This window comes from Ovis aries, chromosome 13 (genome assembly GCF_016772045.2).
Source record: "Ovis aries strain OAR_USU_Benz2616 breed Rambouillet chromosome 13, ARS-UI_Ramb_v3.0, whole genome shotgun sequence".
Taxonomy (NCBI): Eukaryota; Metazoa; Chordata; class Mammalia; order Artiodactyla; family Bovidae; genus Ovis; species Ovis aries.
The window spans coordinates 66,991,801-67,011,784 of NC_056066.1; the positions used below are offsets into that span (position 1 = coordinate 66,991,801).

At 51.0% G+C, this 19,984-nt stretch overlaps 1 protein-coding gene across 1 annotated transcript in view; it reads right to left on the minus strand.

Moving 5' to 3' along the window:
• Positions 1-4,000: 4,000 nt before the first annotated feature.
• The window catches only part of TGM2 (transglutaminase 2), a 34,189-nt gene continuing 18,205 nt past the window's right edge, over positions 4,001-19,984 (minus strand). Inside the window, exons 7-13 of the mRNA XM_027977188.3 lie at positions 18,939-19,074; positions 18,186-18,289; positions 16,271-16,513; positions 14,190-14,462; positions 8,321-8,481; positions 7,190-7,326; positions 4,001-6,527 (exon numbers count right to left, since the gene is read on the minus strand). Of these exons, the coding sequence (XP_027832989.2) occupies positions 6,377-6,527; positions 7,190-7,326; positions 8,321-8,481; positions 14,190-14,462; positions 16,271-16,513; positions 18,186-18,289; positions 18,939-19,074 (1,205 nt within the window). The 3' untranslated portion in view covers positions 4,001-6,376. The remainder of the gene's footprint in view (positions 6,528-7,189; positions 7,327-8,320; positions 8,482-14,189; positions 14,463-16,270; positions 16,514-18,185; positions 18,290-18,938; positions 19,075-19,984) is intronic.

Sequence of the window (19,984 nt, forward strand, 5' to 3'; positions counted from 1 at the left end):
AGACTTGCAGATATGTGTCTCTGTGGATGTACTCAGGTCTGTTGGGGAGGGAGGTAGGGAGGCTGGGAAAGTGTATGTTCTGACCTGGTCCTGGCCCCATGCTTGTGCTTCTAGGAGGCCCCTCTTGGCCCTCCCACTTATGCCTCTCCTCATGGATTCTGTCAAAGTTCTGTTATTCTGGGCTTGCCATGAGGCTTGGGGGTGAGCTGGCAGACATCCCAAGTAAACAAGAGCAGCTGGAAAGGAGAGGGACTTTTGGAGGCGGAAAGATGGACCCAATCAGACACCCCACTCCACGAGGGCTGTGGTGGAGGTCTCTGCTCACATACTCTGGCACATGGTGGAAAAGGAGGGTCCCAGTAAAAACTGGGCCTTCTCTGGGATAGACCAGGCACTGGGGTGGGCGTGCAAGGCAGACTGGCTGGGTTCAAATCCCCACTCTATGCCTCACTGACTGTGTGACTATCAAATCTGTAAAATGGGGGAACTCTGGGTAAGAATATTTGAGGCGTGAATAGCTCACTGGGTGAAAAGGTTCCTGGCCCAGAGGAAATTGAGCTGTTAGGTTAGAATGTGCCAGGAGCCAGCTAAATGTTTTGTGTGCAGCGTTCTACTGAACGTGCGCACCAGTCATGGAAACAGACTCCAAATCACCCCCATTCGACAGATGAGGAGGCAGAGGCACAGAGAGGTCAAGAACCTGCCTGAAGCCACACTGTGAACCCATCGTAGCACCAGGATTTGAGCCCAGGTCTGTTTGGCTCCAGAATCCAGGCCCTTGACAACTTGGCTTATAAGCTGAGCTTGGGCAGGCGCCCAGCAGTCTTGAGCTCCAACAGGTCAGTGACTAGCACTGTCCTATAGGGCTCCAGACTCGACCCTCAGCTCTGGCTTGGGGAACAGGATCTCAGGTTCATTTTCCCTATCTATAAAATGGGCCTATATGGCCCACAAAGCCTTTCTCCTCCCTGGGTTCCCAGTTAGTGAGCTCTTGGGTTGGGGCAAGCCTATTGGGAGGTCCGAATGCCAGGGCACTGGCAGACCTGGCCAGGGAGGCCTTGTCATTTTTTAGAAGGGGAGGCAGTCAGGCCTGTGCGCTAGAGTTGGCACTACCGAGTCTACTTGGGGGCCCCCTCCTGGGAAGTGTGCCTTGACTCTGCTCTTGGAGTGCTCTAGAGCACTGGTGAACATCCTAAGCTAGACTGAGAAGATAATTGTAAAGGGCTCTCTACCATATGCTAAGTGGAACCAGAGCTGAAGCAGTTGGCTGCAGTCCAGGAAGGCTTCCCAGAGGAGGTCTCTTTGGAGTAGGGTTTTGAAAGCTGAATAAGAGTTACTTAGGTGGCGATGAAGGGACGCATGTTCTTAAAGAGAGAGCAGCAATAGGTATCAGTTACTTAACTCCCTCCCCTGCCCCCACCCTTGCCTAGCCTTCTCTGTTTTTCAGGGGCTGGAAGCCTAAAAATGATAACTACCAGAGCCCGTTGCCAGCCAGTTTCTGGTGAGGATCTGCCAGTGGGGAGAAGGCAGGAGGATGAGAGATGCCAGCCTGCCTTTGGCTGCGGCCAGCACTGACTTCGGCAGCATTTGTAGATTCAGCAGCTCTCTTGGCTCCAGGGATGTAGTGACAGCGCCTCCAGCAGCTGGGTGGTGGGGAACAGCTCTTGCGCTGCTGAGCATCCTGGACAGTAGCTGACTCCCAATTTCTGGGTACCACTCCTTCTTCTCTGCTCTTTCGGCACCTCAGATGCCTTGGGAGTCCATTTCCCTTATAAGCTCCTTCCCCACCTGAAATAATGGTTCTGTTTTCTTGCTGGGCATTAATTGATACAATGCTCAGGCCAGACCCAGGTGCAATGTTCTAAATTTTTTATTTATTTATTGGCTGTGCTGCATCTTCATTGCCGTGCAGGCTCTTCTCTAGTTGTGGAGAGCGGAGGCTACTCTCTAGTGGCAGGGCCCAGGCTTTTCATGCCGGGGGCTTCTCTTGCTGTGGAGCACAGGCTCCAGGGATCGTGTGCTCTAGAAGTTGCAGCTCCTGGGCTCTAGAGCACAGGCTTAGTAGTTCTGGGGCACAGGCTTAGTTGCTTGGATCTCACAGCACGCGGGATCTTCCCAAAGCCAGGATCAAACCTGTGTCTCCTGCATTGGCAGGTGGATTCCTTACCACTAGTCACCAGGGACGCCCCAGGTGTAATTCTTTAGGGACAGAAAGATTCAGCACCCTGAAAAACGTGATAACGCACTTTGAGTTTTTTACTTGCATGTCAGGTGTTTCAACACGAGTTCCCTGAAGGAAGAGATCTGTCTCCCAGCCTCTATTCAATCAACGAACATTGATGAGCGCTTCACCGGTGTGGAATGAGATGAACGACCAGGTCCCTGCACTTCGAGAAATAGTCTAGACCTGGCACCATCCAATTGAAACTGAGTCCCCTGAAACTGAGTTCCCCAGGTGAGTTTATGATTAATGTCTCTGTTCAAAACTTTATTCCCTTTCTTGTCCCACCCCCATTCCCCTAAAGATTGAGGAGTATCAAGGAAAAGGGGGACTATACCAAGCAGGACCTTGTGGGGATCTCCCAGGTACAAAAGTCCTTCTGTGTCCCCTGTTTCTTGTTAGTGGAAAAAAAAAAAAAAAAGGGCGTGGAGGGAGGCTTTAGTCTTCTAGACCGTCCTTAAATTCCAAGGAGCAGGTGCAAGCAGTTAACAATGAAGACTAAAATTACAGGCTTTCTAGTTCTTCCTGAAGGGATATAGATAACAATCTGGTGCATATCTTTGAGTTGCTCTGAGGAGACTAAGACCCCCGCCCAGGTGGAGGATGGAGGCTTTGTGCTGACCACAAGCACGTACTCTAGACTAGTTGGAACCAGAAGGTTGAGATTCCTGAAACATCACCTGTTACCCACCCACCCCCCGCCACCAACCAATCAGAAGGTCCACCAGCTGATCACGCATCCTATGACCCTCTCCCCTTACACTGTTTTTAAAACTCTTCCCTGAGAGCCAAAGGGGAGTTCAGGTCTTTGGAGCACGAGCTGCCTGTTCTCCTTGCTTGAAAAGAAAGTGAAAGCGTTAGTTGCTCAGTCATGTCCGACTCTTTGCAACCCCATGGACTGTAGCCTGCCAGTCTCCTCTGTCCATGGGATTCTCCAGGCAAGAATACTGGAGTGGGTTGCCATGCCCTCCTCCAGGAGATCTTCCCAACCCAGGGATCGAAGCCAGGTCTCCTGCATTGCAGGTGGATTCTTTACCATCTGAGGCACCAGAGAAGCCCAAGAATACTGGAGTGGGTAGCCTATCCCTCTGCAGGGGATCTTCTCAACCCAGGGATTGAACCCAGGTCTCCTGCACTGCAGGTGGATTCTTTACCGTCTGAGCCACCAGAGAAGCCCAAGAATACTGGAGTGGGTAGCCTATCCCTTCTGCAGGGGATCTTCTCAACCCAGGGATTGAACCCAGGTCTCCTGCACTGCAGGTGGATTCTTTACCGTCTGAGCCACCAGAGAAGCCCAAGAATACTGGAGTGGGTAGCCTATCCCTTCTGCAGGGGATCTTCTCAACCCAGAGATTGAACCCAGGTCTCCTGCATGGCAGGCAGATTCTTCACCAATGGAGCCATCAGCGAAGCTCAAAACACACTGCTGGCAGTTGGAGCTTTGCAAATAAAAGCTTACTTTGCTGCAAATAACTGCTGTCAGCGTTTGGCTTTCTGTGTGGCCGGCACATGAGCCCTTGCTCGGTAACACAGTGTGGTAGCCAGTAGCCACCTGAGGCCACAGAGCACTTGAAATGCAGCTAGTCCTAATCAGAATGGGCTGTCAGTATAAAATATATACCACATTCCAAAGACTTTGTATGAAAAGAAGAATGTAAGATCTCACTCATAATTTTTATGTTGATTATGTGTTGCAATAACAATGTTTATTATACATGCTTATTAAACATAGTATGTTTCAGACATATTAGGTTCAACAAAATACATTACTAAAATGTATTTTACCTGTTTCTTTTTTTTTAATAGGGCCACTAGAAAAATTTAAATTACATATATGACTTGCATTTGTGGTTCACATTTTTCTACTGAACAACACAGGTCTTAGGGGAACTGAGTTGAAACACATCAATTGACCAATTCAGCATTTATTAGGGTCTGTTTAAGAGATACTTGATCCCCACCATTGAGGACTTCAGACAGGAAGTGAGGGGCAGGTATATCAACATGGAACTAAAAAGCCACTGTGATAAATGTTTGAGTCGGTCCATGTTCCAGGGTTCTGAGAAGAAATCTGGGTAGTCTTCACAGAAGAGGTGACTTTAATGTGAAGCAGTATAAAATAAATAGGAGTTCATAAGCTGAGTAAGGAAAAAAGAGCAGTATTCCAAGGTAAGAGGTTGAAAGTGCATGGGATGTTAGAAGAGAAATAGGCACTTCATTGTGATCTGAACATGGCTGTTTGGAGATGGGATTGGAAACGGAGCAAAACAGTTGTAGAGCCTTGAATACTGGTTAAATTTAGATCTGAGGGAGGCACTAAAGCTAGGGAAAGGCTCTTAGCATGAAGTGGCTTGTCCAGATGCTGGATGAGCTCACCCACTCACTCTCCTCAAAAGCATGATCAGACCTTGTTTGAATGTGAAAAATAAACTTTTATTTCAGTGCTCGCTGTTTGTGGCTCAAAAGCACATCTACTGCTTGCTTGGAACCCAAAAGCGTTTACAAAACCATAGGGAAATAGAGCAATATTTATATAGACTGAATATATACTGGCTCATCTTGTGTTTCTCCTTGTGCAAAGCAGAAAGTTCTAAGTGTATCAGCGTGACCTTCCCCAAGTCCCTCTCTGGGGCTTGGGGGCTCCCTGGAGGCTCTGACCCCACTCACAGAATTCTCTCCCACTTCCCTTCTCCAGGCTGAGGGAACCCCGGTCACGTGGAGAGAGTGAGGAATAAAGTCAGAGATGGCAATTCGTGGGGTCCCCGAGCTCAGTCAGGGGGGCAGGGGCTGTGTTCCAGGACTCTGGCTCTTCAAAGGGGAGATGGCTAAGATGCCAGCCTTGTTGGTGGGTGATCAGCATAGGCAACTAAGGCTATTGTGAAGTCTAGGCATTGCGGTGGGCGGGCTCATGGTTAGGACGGGGGTTTCTCGGGGGGTCTCTTTCCCCCTAGAAATGGGCTCCCAAGGCAGATGCCTGGGCACAGGTGGGGGACCCAGACACAACTGGGGACAGGAAGATGGTCATGGTTATGGTCTCACACTTCGAGGCATCCTGTGACCCAAGGCTCTGTGAAGCCCGGGAGGACAACCTGCTGTCATTGGCGAGGCTGGGTCATACAAGGCACCGGAAGTGCAGAGCTGGGAGGGCCTTGGAGATGAGCTGGTTCAGTCACTCCCTGTGACCAAAGAGGAAACTGAGGCCCAGAGGAGGGGAAGGCAGTAGCTGGTCAGGCCTGGGGCTCGAACCTAGGACTCTAAGCCCTCCCCGTCTCCTGTCCTAATTGGATCCTTTTTGATCAGGTTCCAAACGGCCTCTCTGATGCAGCCAGGTCAGGGCTGGAGTGGTGGATGGGGCCCTGGACACAGAGTCAGAAGGGCCAGGCTCCTTTCTTGTGCCTCTACATTAGCCAGTCTTGCAAATATCCAGGATCCCACGGGACCAGGGCCAGCCGCCTCCCTTCTCCAAGCCCAGTCTCCTCAGCTCCCGCTCTGCAGTTTCCCGTGGGGACTGAATGGGCTGATGGGCGTGTGAGCACCAGTAAGCCCAGGAAGTGCCAGGCACTTACTAGGCGCCTCGCCATTGTGAGAGGGTGGGGGAAGTATTGGGTCAGGGCTGCTGGGAGGTGAGGGGACTTGGGGTATGGTCTGTTCCTGGGACCCTCCCCATTCTGCACATGCTCAGGCTCTGCCAAGGGCCCCCGGGGTCTGGGCTTAACCTGGGGAAGGGGTTCAGGGTACTCTAGGGAGCTGAGTTCCTTGATCTGGTCACTGGGCACACTTTTTTTGCCTGCTCCCAGGAAAGGGGCTCTGACGTCGATCAATCAGTTTGGCGGGTGGTCAGTGGCTTTTTCAGGGGCCTCTAGGCTGGGAAGGGAGGGGGAGACGGCCTACCCCCTAGGCCCAGTCAGCCAAGAGGAGGGCTCCCACAGTGCAGGCACAGAGCCTCCCTCACAGGTGAGGGGCGTGGGGAGACAAGCTCGGGGGTCAAGGTGGGCGGGAAGTACATTCGATTCCAAAGGGCCCCCGCAGGCAGCCCACCCCTGCCCTGAGGTCCGGGGCCCAAGGAGGGGCAAGTTTTGCTCACTAGCTTGGGATAAAGACTGGGGTCAATTTGGGGGCCCTCGGTGGCTGAGGTGGGGCTGGCACGAGGACCCCTTAGGCGGGGCCAACGATGACGTTCCTGAAGCCCTTCACGGCCTTCAGCCTGTCGCTCTCGAAGTTCACCACCAGCTTGTGGCGGCCCACGTACAGGGGCAGCAGGTCCACCCTCATTTTGACTTCCTCCCCTGCCTCCACGGGGTCCGGGCTGGGAGAGAGAGAGAAGGAGGGTGAGGAGCGGGGCCCTGGCCTGGTCCCCATGATGAGGCCAGGCCGGGATGACACGTGACTACTGAGATCTCAGCCCAGCGCCTCCATGGATGTACAGCTGAATAATGACAGAATAAAATGGGCCCTGCTCATAACTCTCAAGGGCCTGGGCCATCCGCCCTCCTGTGTGTGTATGAGAGTGAATGGTGTGCCAGGGCATAAAAGTGTGGATGCTCACGTGACCACATGCATGAAAATGCACTGAGCTGTACCTATGTGATTTGTACTGTATACTGTATGCAAATGATATTACAACAAAAAAGTAAAAAACAACTGTAAATGCTCATAAGCATATGTGTATACAGACAATTATCTGTGAGGGTACACGGCATAGGCACGCGTGTACACCTGTGTGCATGGGAGGCCCTGTGTGTCCTGAGGCAGGGGTTTAGTGACTGAATGTGTACCTGTTCAGGTGTGTGAACCGTGTGTGCAGGATGCAGCTGATGTGCAGGTGTTTGGACGAAGACCAGTGTGGGTGAGTGTGTGGGTGATGAGAGGAGGGGGTTATAGCCCAGGGCTTGGCGTCCAAGGGTACCCGTCCCCTGCGCGAGCGTCCGCCCTCTGCTCCCGGCCCTGGGGGGAGGGATGGGCACTTACGCATCCACCGTCTTCTGCCCCTCGATCAGGCCCGACCCCTCCACAGTGAAGGTGCAGCCTGACAGCGCCTCGGTGAGCGGGTTCCGCAGAGACACCTCAGCCACCAGCTTGCGGTTCTGCTTGGGCTCTCCCAGGATCTGGAGGAGACACGGGGCGGATGTCAGGGGCAGCAGAGAGGGAGAGGGGCCCAGAGCCCCTCCAGGGCAGGCAGGGTCCCAAATGAGCCAGGTCCATCTCTGCAGCAATTTGGCCCCATGTCTGCGCAGCTCCGCCGCTGTCATTCCTCGCCTCGCCCAGAAAACACAGATGATGACTCCTGCCCAGGCCTCCTCCTTCATGGAGGTGCAGAGAGGCTCCACGTGACCCATGGGATGTGTAAAGTGCCTCCTTCATTCTAAGGTCTGGGGTGGAAAAATCAGAGGCTTTGGAAGCAGGCTGATCTCTGTCCCTTCCTTGCTGTGTGACCTTGGCAAAGATACCACCTTCTCTGAGCTTTGGTTTCTTCACAGGAGAGAAATGCCTGACTGCAGGGTTCTCACGAGGATTCACTGAGCTAACATATGCAAGATTCTAGCAGACTGTCCGGCACACAGCACTCACTCCCCACCCCGCCACCCCCTGCCCTTTACCATTTATTTGTAAGGGCAGCACTTGGGGACCTGGGGCTGAGACTGCTCCAAGTGAATCACTGTGATGACCATGATGATGCTGATGGTCAGTATTAATCAGCTTTTATTGCACCCTCATGACATGCTGGATACAGCCTATGTGTTTCCTGTAGACGCACAGCTAATCCTTATAACACCCATTTTACAGATGAATAGACTCCAGAGACTGAGCCCTTAACAACTCCACCCCTTCCTGCCTCACCAGGGCCCCAGGACCTCAGAATCTTGCCTTAGGAGTTTAGCTTTTAAGGGTCCACAGTTCTGAGATCCCTAAATGTCATGATTCTACTACTCTGGGATGTGCGGATTCATTCCTAGAGGCTGTGAGTCCCAAATTCTGTTTCACGATGCTTTTCTCTGATGAAATTAGATCTGAGGAACCCTGGGGCATCAGAGATCTTGAGTCTGCAGGGACGAAGGTACATGCAGGTGTGGGATCTGGACCTGGGGACTCAGCCCTTACCCGGATCTTGATTTCTGGATTCTCCAGGTAGATGTCCCTCTCAGCCAGCAGGTAGCTATTGGCAGCCGGCTCAATGAGAAGGCCCCGCACCTTGATAAGGTTCGATTCGGTCAGGCAATCACAGTACTTTTCGTAGAGGATTCGAAGGGGAATGCTCTTCTCTGCAGAAGGGGAGAGGGGAGAAGACTCATGCCATCTGAATTGTGACCCCCACCTCTCCTATGGCACCTCCACAAGGCACAGAGAGGGCAAGGGATGAACTTGAGGTCACACAGCTGGTGAATGACTGGGCGGGTCCCAGCACTTTCCCCACCTGCCCTGGCTCTAGCACTCCCAGGAAGGAAGTGGGAGGAGTGGCCTGGGTTTTAATCCTGCCTCTGCCCTTTGCTACCTGGGGATGCTGGGTGAGTCACCCTACCTCTCAGGATGCCCATTTCCCCCAAGAGGTTGGTGGAATTGTACCCATTTTACAGATGAAGAAACACTTCTGCCCATAAGTGTTCAGAAGGGGAGAGTTGGTCCTGTTTGGACCACTGACTGACTGTGTGAGCCCGGGGAGATGACCTCCCTGCTCTGTTTCTGCTTGTTCCCTCTCTGTTCCCAGGAGCATCTGGATCCCATAGGGCAGAGATAAGACCAGAGATCAGTTCAGAGCAAAAGTCACACAGCGATGGGGGTGAGAATGAAGCTGGCAGGGCCAACCTCCCTACTGCAGAAAAGCAAAGTGTGGATCTTAGCCCTGTTTCTCAGACAAGAACACGGAAGCCCTAGGGCACCAGGGTCAGCTTGTGAGAGGCAGGCAGGAGCAGTGGAAAAGGGCACAGGAACTGGACCGATTATCCACATACCACAGAGAAAATTCGGTACACATACACAGTGGAATATTACTCAGCTATAAAAAAGGATGAAATAATGTCATTTGCTGCGACATGGATGGACTTGGAGGTTATCATACTGAGTGAAGAGAGACAGAGAAAGACAAATATCAAATGGTATCACTCATATGTGGAATCTAAAGAAATGATACAAAGGAACCTATTTACAAAATAGAGATTGAGTCACAGATGTAGAAAACAAACTCCTGGTTACCAGTGGGGGGAGGGGAGGAGGTGGGATAAATTGGAAGACTGGGATTGACATATACATACTATATTTAGACTGCTGCTAAGTCACTTCAGTCGTGTCCGACTCTGTGCGACCCCACAGACGGCAACCCTCCAGGCTTCCCCGTCCCTGGGATTCTCCAGGCAAGAACGCTGGAGTGGGTTGCCATTTCCTTCTCCAATGCATGAAAGTGAAAAGTGAAAGTGAGGTCGCTCAGTCGTGTCCAACTCTAGCGACCCCATGGACTGCAGCCTACCAGGCTCCTCCATCCATGGGATTTTCCAGGCAAAAGCACTGGAGTGGGGTGCCATTGCCTTCTCCGATATTTAGACTAGATAACTAATAAGAACCCACAGGGAACTCTATTCAATACTCTGAGATGACCTGTCTGGGAGAAAACAGCATATATAAGTGTATAACTGACTCACTTTGCTGTACAGCAGAAACACAACATTGTAAATTAACCATACTGTAATTTTTTTAAAAAAAGAGCGAGAGAATCCACAGGCTTATGGCAGGCCCTGCTTGTTCACGTGGTCACAGAGAACCTTGGGAGAAATCTTTTCTGTGTGTGTGTGTGTGTGTGTGTGTGTGTGTGTGTGTGAGAGAGATGCTCAGTAATGCCTGTAACTCTCTGTAACTCCATGGACTGTAGCCCACCAGGCTCCTCTGTCCATGGGATTCTCCAGGCAAGAATATGGAGTGGGTTGCCATTCCCTTCTCCAGGGGATCTTCCTAATCCAGGGATCAAACCCAGGTCTCCTGCATTGCAAGCAGAGCCTCCCCCATCAAACAAGAATGTTGGAAGGATGGTGCTGAGGCTCCGTGGAGCCCAGTCAACCATGATGGGAGATGCTGCTTCTTCTTTTTCTGTCATCTGCTCCCTTCCTCCCCGCAAGAGACTCGAGTTTCCCAAACTCCAGTCACTCGCGTGATGTTTCACACATCTGAGTAAATCCTCATTATTTGCCCATTATTTTTCTTTCAGTCCGCTTGCTTCATACTTTTCAACCTTTTCTGGTTAGGGAATCTTGTTACCATTATTTGCAGCAAACCTGTCTATTTACCACAAGTAGGAGGAAGCTGGTAAAAACAAACACCAGCAAACAAAGTCAAGTTCATTCAACTCAGGCTCATATTCTTGTCTGCTGAGAGCTCTGAGTTTGGGACCTGAGTTCGCGGTTAATGAGGGAGATTAACAAGGGTCAGGGGTGCTCAGGCCAGTGAGCACCCACTGGGAGGTCATCTACAGAACCGTGAAGGCCTGAGCAGATGACCACCTTCTCTCTGCGTGGGTCAAGGTCTAGGTCCTGGCCTTGCACACTTGGTGTCCCCTCTCCTGCTCTCTGAAAAATGAGCGCCCAGCCCTCTCGTCACTCGTTCCCCGGGTGGACCTGCCCCAACCTCGGCTCCGATGACATAGAAGGGAAAAAAACACAGCTTCTGCCAAAAAGGACAAAAAGGAGTGAAAAATTCCTGGGTCAGGACTTGGTGGAGTGGAGTGGAAACTCTGACCAGTTCCACAGAGAAGAAGGAAAACATGGCTCTCCAGGAGCCTGGAGGGGGTGGCCCCCACTGTTAACTTTTCCAGGAGGCTGAGGTCAGGGTGGGACTGGACCTTCGAGAATTGCCATCCACAGGCTAGTGGCGTTGGCCTGGCTTCGGGCCAGCGCTGGCCGAAAGAAAGAAACGTGTGCGGTTAGTGTCACTCATTCCTTAGATGGTCCCTTTGATCATCACAGCGATTGTGCTGCCCCACCTGGAGGGGTGAGGGCCCCAGAGAGAGGGGGCGCCGGCAGGAAGGGGGAGAGCCGCAGAGCCAGGAGGCTGGGGTAAGGGCTGCTGGTTTCAGTTCAGCTGTCCTAGGCCTGGCTTCCTGTCCACCAGCACGTGGAAATCCCCTGGATCTTATCATCACAGCATAACCAGCAACTCAGCCAAAGTTCAGGGTCTCAGAGGGTGGGAGAATCAGTCTCAGGGTAACCTTGGCCTGGGAGGCCTTAATAGCGCATCCTGGCCTAACCCCACCCTCCAGCTTGAGGGCAACGCCCCAAACTGCTGCCCTCCTCTGCCTTCTCCCAATAGGCTGTGCCCCTCGGGGGTCTATGGAGCAGGTGGGACCCCTCTGCTGTGAACACTTTCCCAGGAAGAAACACCAGCGGGTGTGGCTGAAGCAGAACAATGCTGTGAGGAGCCCAGATATATCTGGGAGGCGAAGTGTGACTCAACAGCAGCCTGGGAGGAAGTTACTCTGGCATCTTGGTTCAGGTTGGGCTTCACCTTATGAAACATATTCCAGGAAAGACCCTTCCGCCCTTTGAAGCGGTGCTGAATGTGAGGAAGAGCTGACAGGCGTTCGCACAACGGGGCTGGCGCTCTCTAAAGATGAACCGGGTCTCTCTTGCCTTCGGAGGTGGCCCCCACTCTGTTTAAGGAGTGGGTTTCCTCCCTGAATCAACCTTTTACTTAAAAAAAAAAAAGAAAAGATGAACCAGCCTTTCTTCAAATAGGGAAGCTCAGGCCTGAAACAGAGAAGAGAAATACCCAGGAGCTCACAGCCTGCAGGCAGAATTGCAGAAACTAGGACCTGGGTGTATCCCAAACATCCCACACACTTGGAAGGCCGGAGTTCTGCCCCTGACTTGGGGCCCAGAGGCAGAGTTGAGACCCCCGTCCTCCGGACACCAGCAGGGTTGGCCATGACTCAGGAAGCTCTGAGCCCAGCCTGAAAGCACTGTCCAGCATAGCAGCTGTTCAGCAAAGGTGCTTCTTGTCCTCCCCACACCTGTCTGCGCTTGCTCAGTGGGGCGTGAAGGGCCCCACCATGGCTGGGCACCATTGTACATCTTCCAGATCTCTCCAGAACACACATCTCCTTCAGTCCTCAGAGCCACCCGCGAGGGGCGGGTCAACACCCAAGACTGACAGCTGAGTGTGGTGTGATGCCCGAGGCTATACATCTAGAAGGTGGGAGAGGTTCTTCCCTGGCTGTGCAGTAGTTAGGACCTTACGCTCCCAGTGCAGGGGTGCAGCAGTTCGATCCCTGGACTGGGAACTAAAATCCCACGTGCTGCCTGGTGTGACCAATAATTAACAATAATAATAGAAGGTGGCAGAGCCAGATTCAAGGCCAAGTCTGGCCTCTGCATATGCGTTTTAGCAGTGAAAGTGTTGGGGCCCTAGCTCTGGTACCAACTGGCTTTGTCCCCAAGGCTTCCCCGCTGCTCCAGGACCCTGACCGAGTCTGCTCTGTCCTGGAGTACAGCTCCAGGAGTGCCTGCCGTGGCCTGAGATAAAGGCCCTAGAGCTGACTGATGTTCTTTACTGAAACCACGCTGTTCCCAGGTCCCCTCCCAACTCCAAGACTCCCCTGTCCTCCTCATGCCCATAGGCTCCAAACGCAGAAGCCAGGAAAGGGCTGCTGGGGGAGAGACCAGGCTCCACGCTGCGTCACTAAGTGACCTCATTAGCCACAGCCCCGCTCAGGGCCCCCGGCTTATTTTTAGGGAGATAACCAGGCGTGGTGACAAAGCAGGCAGTGAAACGGATCAAGAGGACAATGACTGTGCAGGCGGCCGACCAGGAAGAAAGAGCGACAGAGGCTCAGCCCAGGGGTGAGGGCTGGGTGAGCTTCTGACATCATCTCAGCCCCAAACATGGAAGAGGATCTGCTCCCAGGGAGGCCCAGCCAGGCCCTGGAGCATACGTTCGTGCATAAATGTGGGGTCTAGAAGAATGGCACAGAAGAATCTATTTGCAGAGCAGGAACAGAGACTCAGACATAGAGAATGGACGGGTAGACACAGTTGGGAGACGTGTGAATTGGAAATTTAGGATTGATATATATACACTACCATGCGTAAACTAGATAGCTAATGGGAAGCTACCGTATAGCTCAGTTCAATGCTCTGTGATGACCTAGAGGGGTGGGATAGGGAGCAGGGGGTGAGAGGGAGGTCCCAGAGGGAGGAGATATATGTAAACACACAGCGATTCACTCTGCTGGACACAGAAACTAGCACAACGTAAAGCAACTATACCCCCAATTAAACAGATGGAAAGCTAAGAAGAGAAGATCAAGGCTTTTCCCATCACTGCTGGAGCAACACTGTCTAATATGGCATCTTCCGGCCACATATGGCTGTTTAAATGGAATGAAAACTTTAGACCCGTAGTTGCACGAGTCACACTGCAAGCGTTCAATAGCCACATGGCGCTAGTGGTCACCGCACTAAACAGCACAGACATAGAGCATTCTCATATCTCCGACAGTTCTCTGGACACCACTAGTCTTGAATCTCTTCTCCCTGAGCCTGAGAACCTCCAGAGGAACAGGAGAGGTTCTCTAAAGGGCTCTGGGGAGAGACAGCTGCAGCGTGAGTTACTAGAGACAGAGGGAAGGAATGTGCTGGAAGGGGCAGTAAGTAGAGAGTCTGGGAAAGCACTCAGGGGTCACATGAAGATGAGCTGAAACATAACAGAATAGTTGCTGCAAGTACAGGTTCAAGTTTCTATCCTGTCACTTCCTACCTGTGTGCCCTTAGGAAAGCTACTTAACCTCTCTGTTGTCAGTCTTCTCAACCTGAAAACAGGGGCCATAAAAGAATCCACCTCCTACTTCTGTTATAAGAAAGAACTGGGTTGCTATTTATAAAGTGCCAAGGATAAGACCAGCCCCACAGTGAGGTAGATTGTACATGCTCAATGCTCAGGGCACGATCCAGTCAGTGTGGTCAACAGCTGCTCCAGGAACACAGAACCTTACCGGAGTAGGGCTCCAGGGAAAGGCTGAGCAGATCCTTGGTGCCGCACTCAGGTCCCAGGATCCCGTTGTAGCTGACGGTGCGGGCACAGAGCAGGAGGCGGCCAGTGTGCTCCTCGGGGGTGCTGTTGGTGATGTGGGCAAAGACGTCGAAGTCGCAGCCCCTGTTCATGCCCTCGCCCACACGGATCCGCATGGCCACCCCTGTCTCCTCTTTATCAACCAGTTTGTTCAGGTGGTTGGCTCTCGTGAAGGCTTCCCTCTCTTCTGGGGACCCTGTGGGGATAGGGTAGAGAGCTTCATCACAGCTGGACAGGGGATCAATGAAGAGGAAGCTGGGGGCAGAGCAAGCTGGCTTCTCAAAGTCTTGGTGACTCAGAGCACCCAGAAGGAGCCCCTTCTTTACATTACTGTGCCAGGAGGAGGAAAGAGTATTTTATTTACTTCCCACAAGAAAACTCCTATACATCCCTCAAGACCCATCCCCAAATGACCCCTCCTCCAGGATGCCTTCTCTGACTACTTCCCCAGGATGACTGACTCACAAAACCTTTTGGAGTTTCATAGCTGCCATGTTTGTTTGTTTGGGTTTTTTTTTTTTGGCCCACTAGGGTTTTTTTCTGTTCATATGCTTACCCTCTTAAGTCTCTTGGGGACTAAGACTGTGTTCCACTTAATCTTAAGTCAGACCCAGTGCCTACAACAGTGCTTAGTGCCTAGCAGGCACTAATACAATTCAAACTTTCTCACCTCCAAGCATTTGCACAGGGCCTGCTTTTACCTGAAATCCTTTCCATCACTTCTCCAACTGTTGAGTTCTCCAGCAGCACTGCCCCTCCTTTATACCATTTACTTCTCCCCTATGTGCCTTTTATTTTTTCCCAAGTGTTGTTGGGTATATATCCATTTCTTCTATTAAATCAACAGCTCTAGACATTTCAGAGGCCAGGGAAAGCATCTTTTCCTTCTGTTTTATCCCTTCCTGCAGGAGCATGGCCACTTCACAGCCAATCCCCAGGCAGCCCTTCAAAGGTCAATGGGGGTCAGACGAGGGCTGTGGTTTCTTAGTCACTTCTGTGAAACCTACTGTGCTTGGAACACAGTAGATGCTTCAAATATATCTGTCTTTTGAATCAGCCACTGAATGTGCAAACTAAACCACTTTCTTTTCCCACTCCTGATGTAACATTAGTAGCAAAAAGAAGCTCCATCTTTGTGTCTGACTGAGCCCATCTTATTATCTTTAAGCTTCTTTTGGTCCATTTCTCTTTAAACCTTTCCAATCTTCCTTCATACCCACTTCCCCAGCTCTATATGAAACACTGCAATGATAAACACTACAGTTTCTCTTCCATGGAGCTTCTCTTACACGGCCCCTCTGGACTTCCAAGCCTCTTCAGCACAAATACACTGCAGTAAAAAGGCATGGAATTGCCCATCTATTGTAGCTCCCATGACTAATGAGTACTGTTAATAAGGGGCTTCCCAGGTGACACTAGTGGTAAAGAACCTGTCTGCCAACGCAGGAAATGTAAGAGACATGGGATCAATCCCTGAGTTGGGAAGATCCCCTAGAGGAGGGCATGACAACCCACTCCAGTATTCTTGTCTGGAGAATCCCATGGATAGAGAGGAGCCTGGAGGGCTACAGTCCATAGGGTCACAAAGAGTCAGACACGACTGAAGCAACTCAACACGGATGCACACACTATTAATAAACATGGACATCCTAATTTTTTGTTATGATGCATGCCTCTCCTGTATAACAGCCGTCCCTTCCAGTTTTACTAAGAGTCAAACCAACCAAGAAAGTGAGGCTTAAAAACCAAATGGAATCCTTTTGTGGAATATAAAATTCTTTTCCCTAAATGAGTAATCCTTTACCTTTGCCTCCCCACCACACAGTGTGTGTGTCAAATTTGTACTTGTTTCTAAGGAATTTCTTGAAATAGACAGTAACCTACAGATCACTGTCATGAGCAGGCTGCCAGATAAAATACACACACACACATACACAGGTATGCCCACCGGGCTGGTAAAACCAGCTGCTTATCTGCAGGGCAGTGATGAGCCCCAGCACCTACCCTCTGGGTACTTGTAGTTGTGGGTGATGTCCTCCCGATCATCTCTGCCCACACTCTTCGTGCTGATCTTCAGCCCCACCACCAGGGAGTGGTTGATGGATTTGTGCAGAGACCCATCGTCCTGCCGGATCCAGTCCACCACGTCAGCGTTGACTTCGGCAAAGACGAAAGGGGCGTCGTATTTGGTGCTTAGGTCGCCCTCCTTGATGGCACGAACGGGAACCGGGCCACAGCAGTAAGTCCCTGGGGTGAGGGGAGGAGGAGACAGAGATGGACTTGGGCTGATGGGAGGATGGCATCTCCCAAACCTTCCACAATCAAACCACATGTGGGTAAACCCTGCAAGATGATACAGCGCTTTGACCCAGGAACTCCATTTCTAAGACAGCAGCATCAGATAAGAACTCAGAACTCCCAGAGAGGAAGTTCCCCGTGGTCTAGTGGTCAGAACTCTGCGCTTTCACTGCTCGGACCTGGGTTCAATCCCTGGTCGGGAACTGAGAGCTGGCAAATTTCACAATGCGGTCAAAAAAGAGAATTCCAGGGGACTCTGGAACTCAGCTTCTGGAATTCAAATCTCAGCACAGCCTCCTATTAGCTGTGTGACACTGGAGAATTCATTTAACCTCTCCGAGTCCTGGCTTCATGTGATGACATTTGTACCTACAAATGAGGACTCAAACTCTTATCCGGTATGTGTTTGATAAAGAGAAATGTATCCCAAGGCACTTTAGGAAATGAGGGAGCCAAGTGTAGGCAATACTTTACAAGGGCGTGTGTCTGTCTGGTTTCCTGCCCAGAATGAGAGTAGCAGTCAGTGCCCGACACAGACGCAGGGAGTGTGTACTGACGGAATGAATAAGAGAACTCATGAACAAGACAGCTTGATGCTTATCTAGGTGTGGTTTACAACTGCCTCAAACCAGTCACAACTGCAATGTTGAGGATTAGAGGCTGTAGCTATATTACAATGCATCTATCTGATGGAACATAACATTCAATTAAAATTCAAATCACAGAAAATGACCTGATACAGATCTGCTAATGCTATATGGAGAAGCAAGGGGGCCAGGAGAAAAGGTCATGTGCAGCCAAAGTTTTTAACCTGGGGCCCATGGATCCCCCCAAGGTGCAGCAAATAGAATTCAGGAGTTCATGAACTTGGACAGGAAACAAAAAAATTATCACCTCATTATTTTCATTATATTTTGATAACACTTTTTTTGATTGTGTGAGCAGACCACAAACCACAGTCTTACGTGCACTTGTGACCTGTCACTCATAAGAACCACAGATATTTTCATATATCTTTATAGTTGTCACAGATAACTGAAAATAGAGATTATGTTCATCTCTATCAAGAGATTAGGGAAATTACTGACTATCACTAGATCATGTTATGTAACACATATACTACTGTATCACAAAAATATTTAAATATTTTTTGATAACCATGTTTCAATGGAATTCAACCCTTTTTCCACTCCTGATTTAACATTAGTAGCAGAAAGAAGCTTCATCTTTATGAAGGTATTATATTCAATATAGGTGTTATATTGTGTGCATTTAAAATATTATTCTGAGAAAAGAGTCATTTAAAATTATTGGAAACTGTGTGTAAATGTTAATGAAATTTCTTTCAGGGGAAGAGGACAAAGATGCTATTTGATTTTTTTTTCTTTGTGCTTCTCCATATTTTCTGCTTTTCACAATGTGCATGAATCGCTTTTCAAATTATGAAAGAGGTGTTTCATAAAACACCAACACTCAAAGTTCCTTTGGAGTCAGCCAGGCCTAGGTTAGCATCCCAGCTCTGCCCTTCTCTGCCCTTCTCTGGGGAGTCCCTCAGGTGGGTGGGTCCCCTCCAGTTTCTGTCTCTTCATCTCAGTAATGGGGCCACTCCTGCCCAACCCACCTTCGCTCTTCTCCTGGGGTGTGGGGTCGAGGGCCTGCCACCCCTCGTACCCCGGCTGAAGGTCTGGCCTGGTCATCCACGACTCCACCCAGCAGTGGAAGTTCCTGTTGGGGAAACAAAGCAGAATATGGAGCCGGACTCACACGCAGACATTCGTGGTCACCTCCAATGTGCTGTTCACACTTGCCTTGTCCTAAACTGAGCCCATCACGTTCTCCCAACACTTTGCTCTTCCTCCAAGGGTCCCAGCCAGGTATTCCTTCCTACACTGAGAGTCATCCTCAACCCCTCAATCTCTCTGCCCACTTCCCTTCCCCTCTCAGTGGCTCTGCAAGTCCAGCTGACTTGACTTCCTAATTTCTTGATTGCCCCTTCTTTTCCAGCCCACAGGCTCTGCCTGGATTCAGGCCCCATCAACACCCACCTGGACCACACCCCACCCCCTTCCTTCTGATCTATCCCCACAGTCATCAGACCACTCCTCTCCAGTCTGAAGCCTTTGGAATCAAGCCCAGACCCCCAGCCTGCAGTGCAGACTCTGGACAAGGCGTTCTCCTTTCATGTATCCTGTGTTGATTTTCCTTCCTCTTGGCCTTGGCTCCTGCTGTTCCTGCCTCCCTGGGAGCCTCTCCAAGTCCTGTTTCCTTTTGTCCAAATACTGCTCAACTTTTAAACCCAGTTCAGAGGTGACCTCGTCTGAGACATCACCCCATCTCCTCTTCAGGTGACCCTCCCTACTGGGCAACCCCTCACCAGATCATCTCGCTCTTGTCACTCTGGATCTCCCCGTACTCGTTGCGGAAGTACTCAATGAGCAGGTTGCTGTTCTGGTCGTGGGCTGAGTTATAGTTGGTCACGACGCGGGTGGGGATGCCAAGGCACCGCAGCACTGGGTGGAAGACATGGTGGAGAGAGTTTAGGGGGTAGGCTAGGGCCCTAGAGACATCTGCTCTACCTAGGCCTCCACATACCCATCTGTACCCCAGGGAGCACTGTACCCATTGTCCAAGTGGTAAGGTTGTGCCATCACCTTGCCCAGACAATGGTGCCCACCTTGCTGATTGCCCGCCTCTCGCCTTCACCTCACAGCTAACAAAAGAAGACTCTAAACGCAAATCTGACATTAAGAGTCTACTGCTAAACCCTCAATGGCTGTTCACAGCCCTCAAGGTCAAGGCCAAACCTCCACTATGGGCCTTGCCTTGCGGGATCTGGCCTTTGATCAATTCCTGCACACTTTGCTCCAGCTACACTGCCCTCCAGCACGCCTTGTTCCCACCTGCCCCAGGATACTGGCGTATGCCCATCCTTCAGCCAGGAAGGCCACCCCGCCAGATTTAGATTACCCCATCATCTGCATTCACAGTAAGACTAGGGGTGCATCATCACTCTCAATATATGGGTATGTGAAGGATTCTTTAATTAGTCCTCTGAGGGCAGTGAGTGAGCTGTCTTATGTTACAGTCCCAGAGCCCTGCAAGACCCGGCACAGACTAATTGGTCAAATGGGATGAAGGAAGGAAGTAGAAAGAGAAGGAGGAAGGAAAGGAGAAAAGGGATGACAGATTCAGAGCGAGGAGTGAGCAGTGGGGTAGGCAGGAGGCAACAGAGGTCAGGACCCTTCCGTTCCAGCCCCAGCTGCTCCAGGCTGTGCGGCCTGGGGCCAGTCCCTTCACCTCTCTGGGCCTTGTTTCATCCTCTCTGGCTCAGAGTTCCAGTGGTCTGGGGCTCCACTGGGGACCAGGAGGGCCTGCACTGTGTCGAGGCACGGTTTTCAGAGAGGCTGGTGTTGCAGTGGT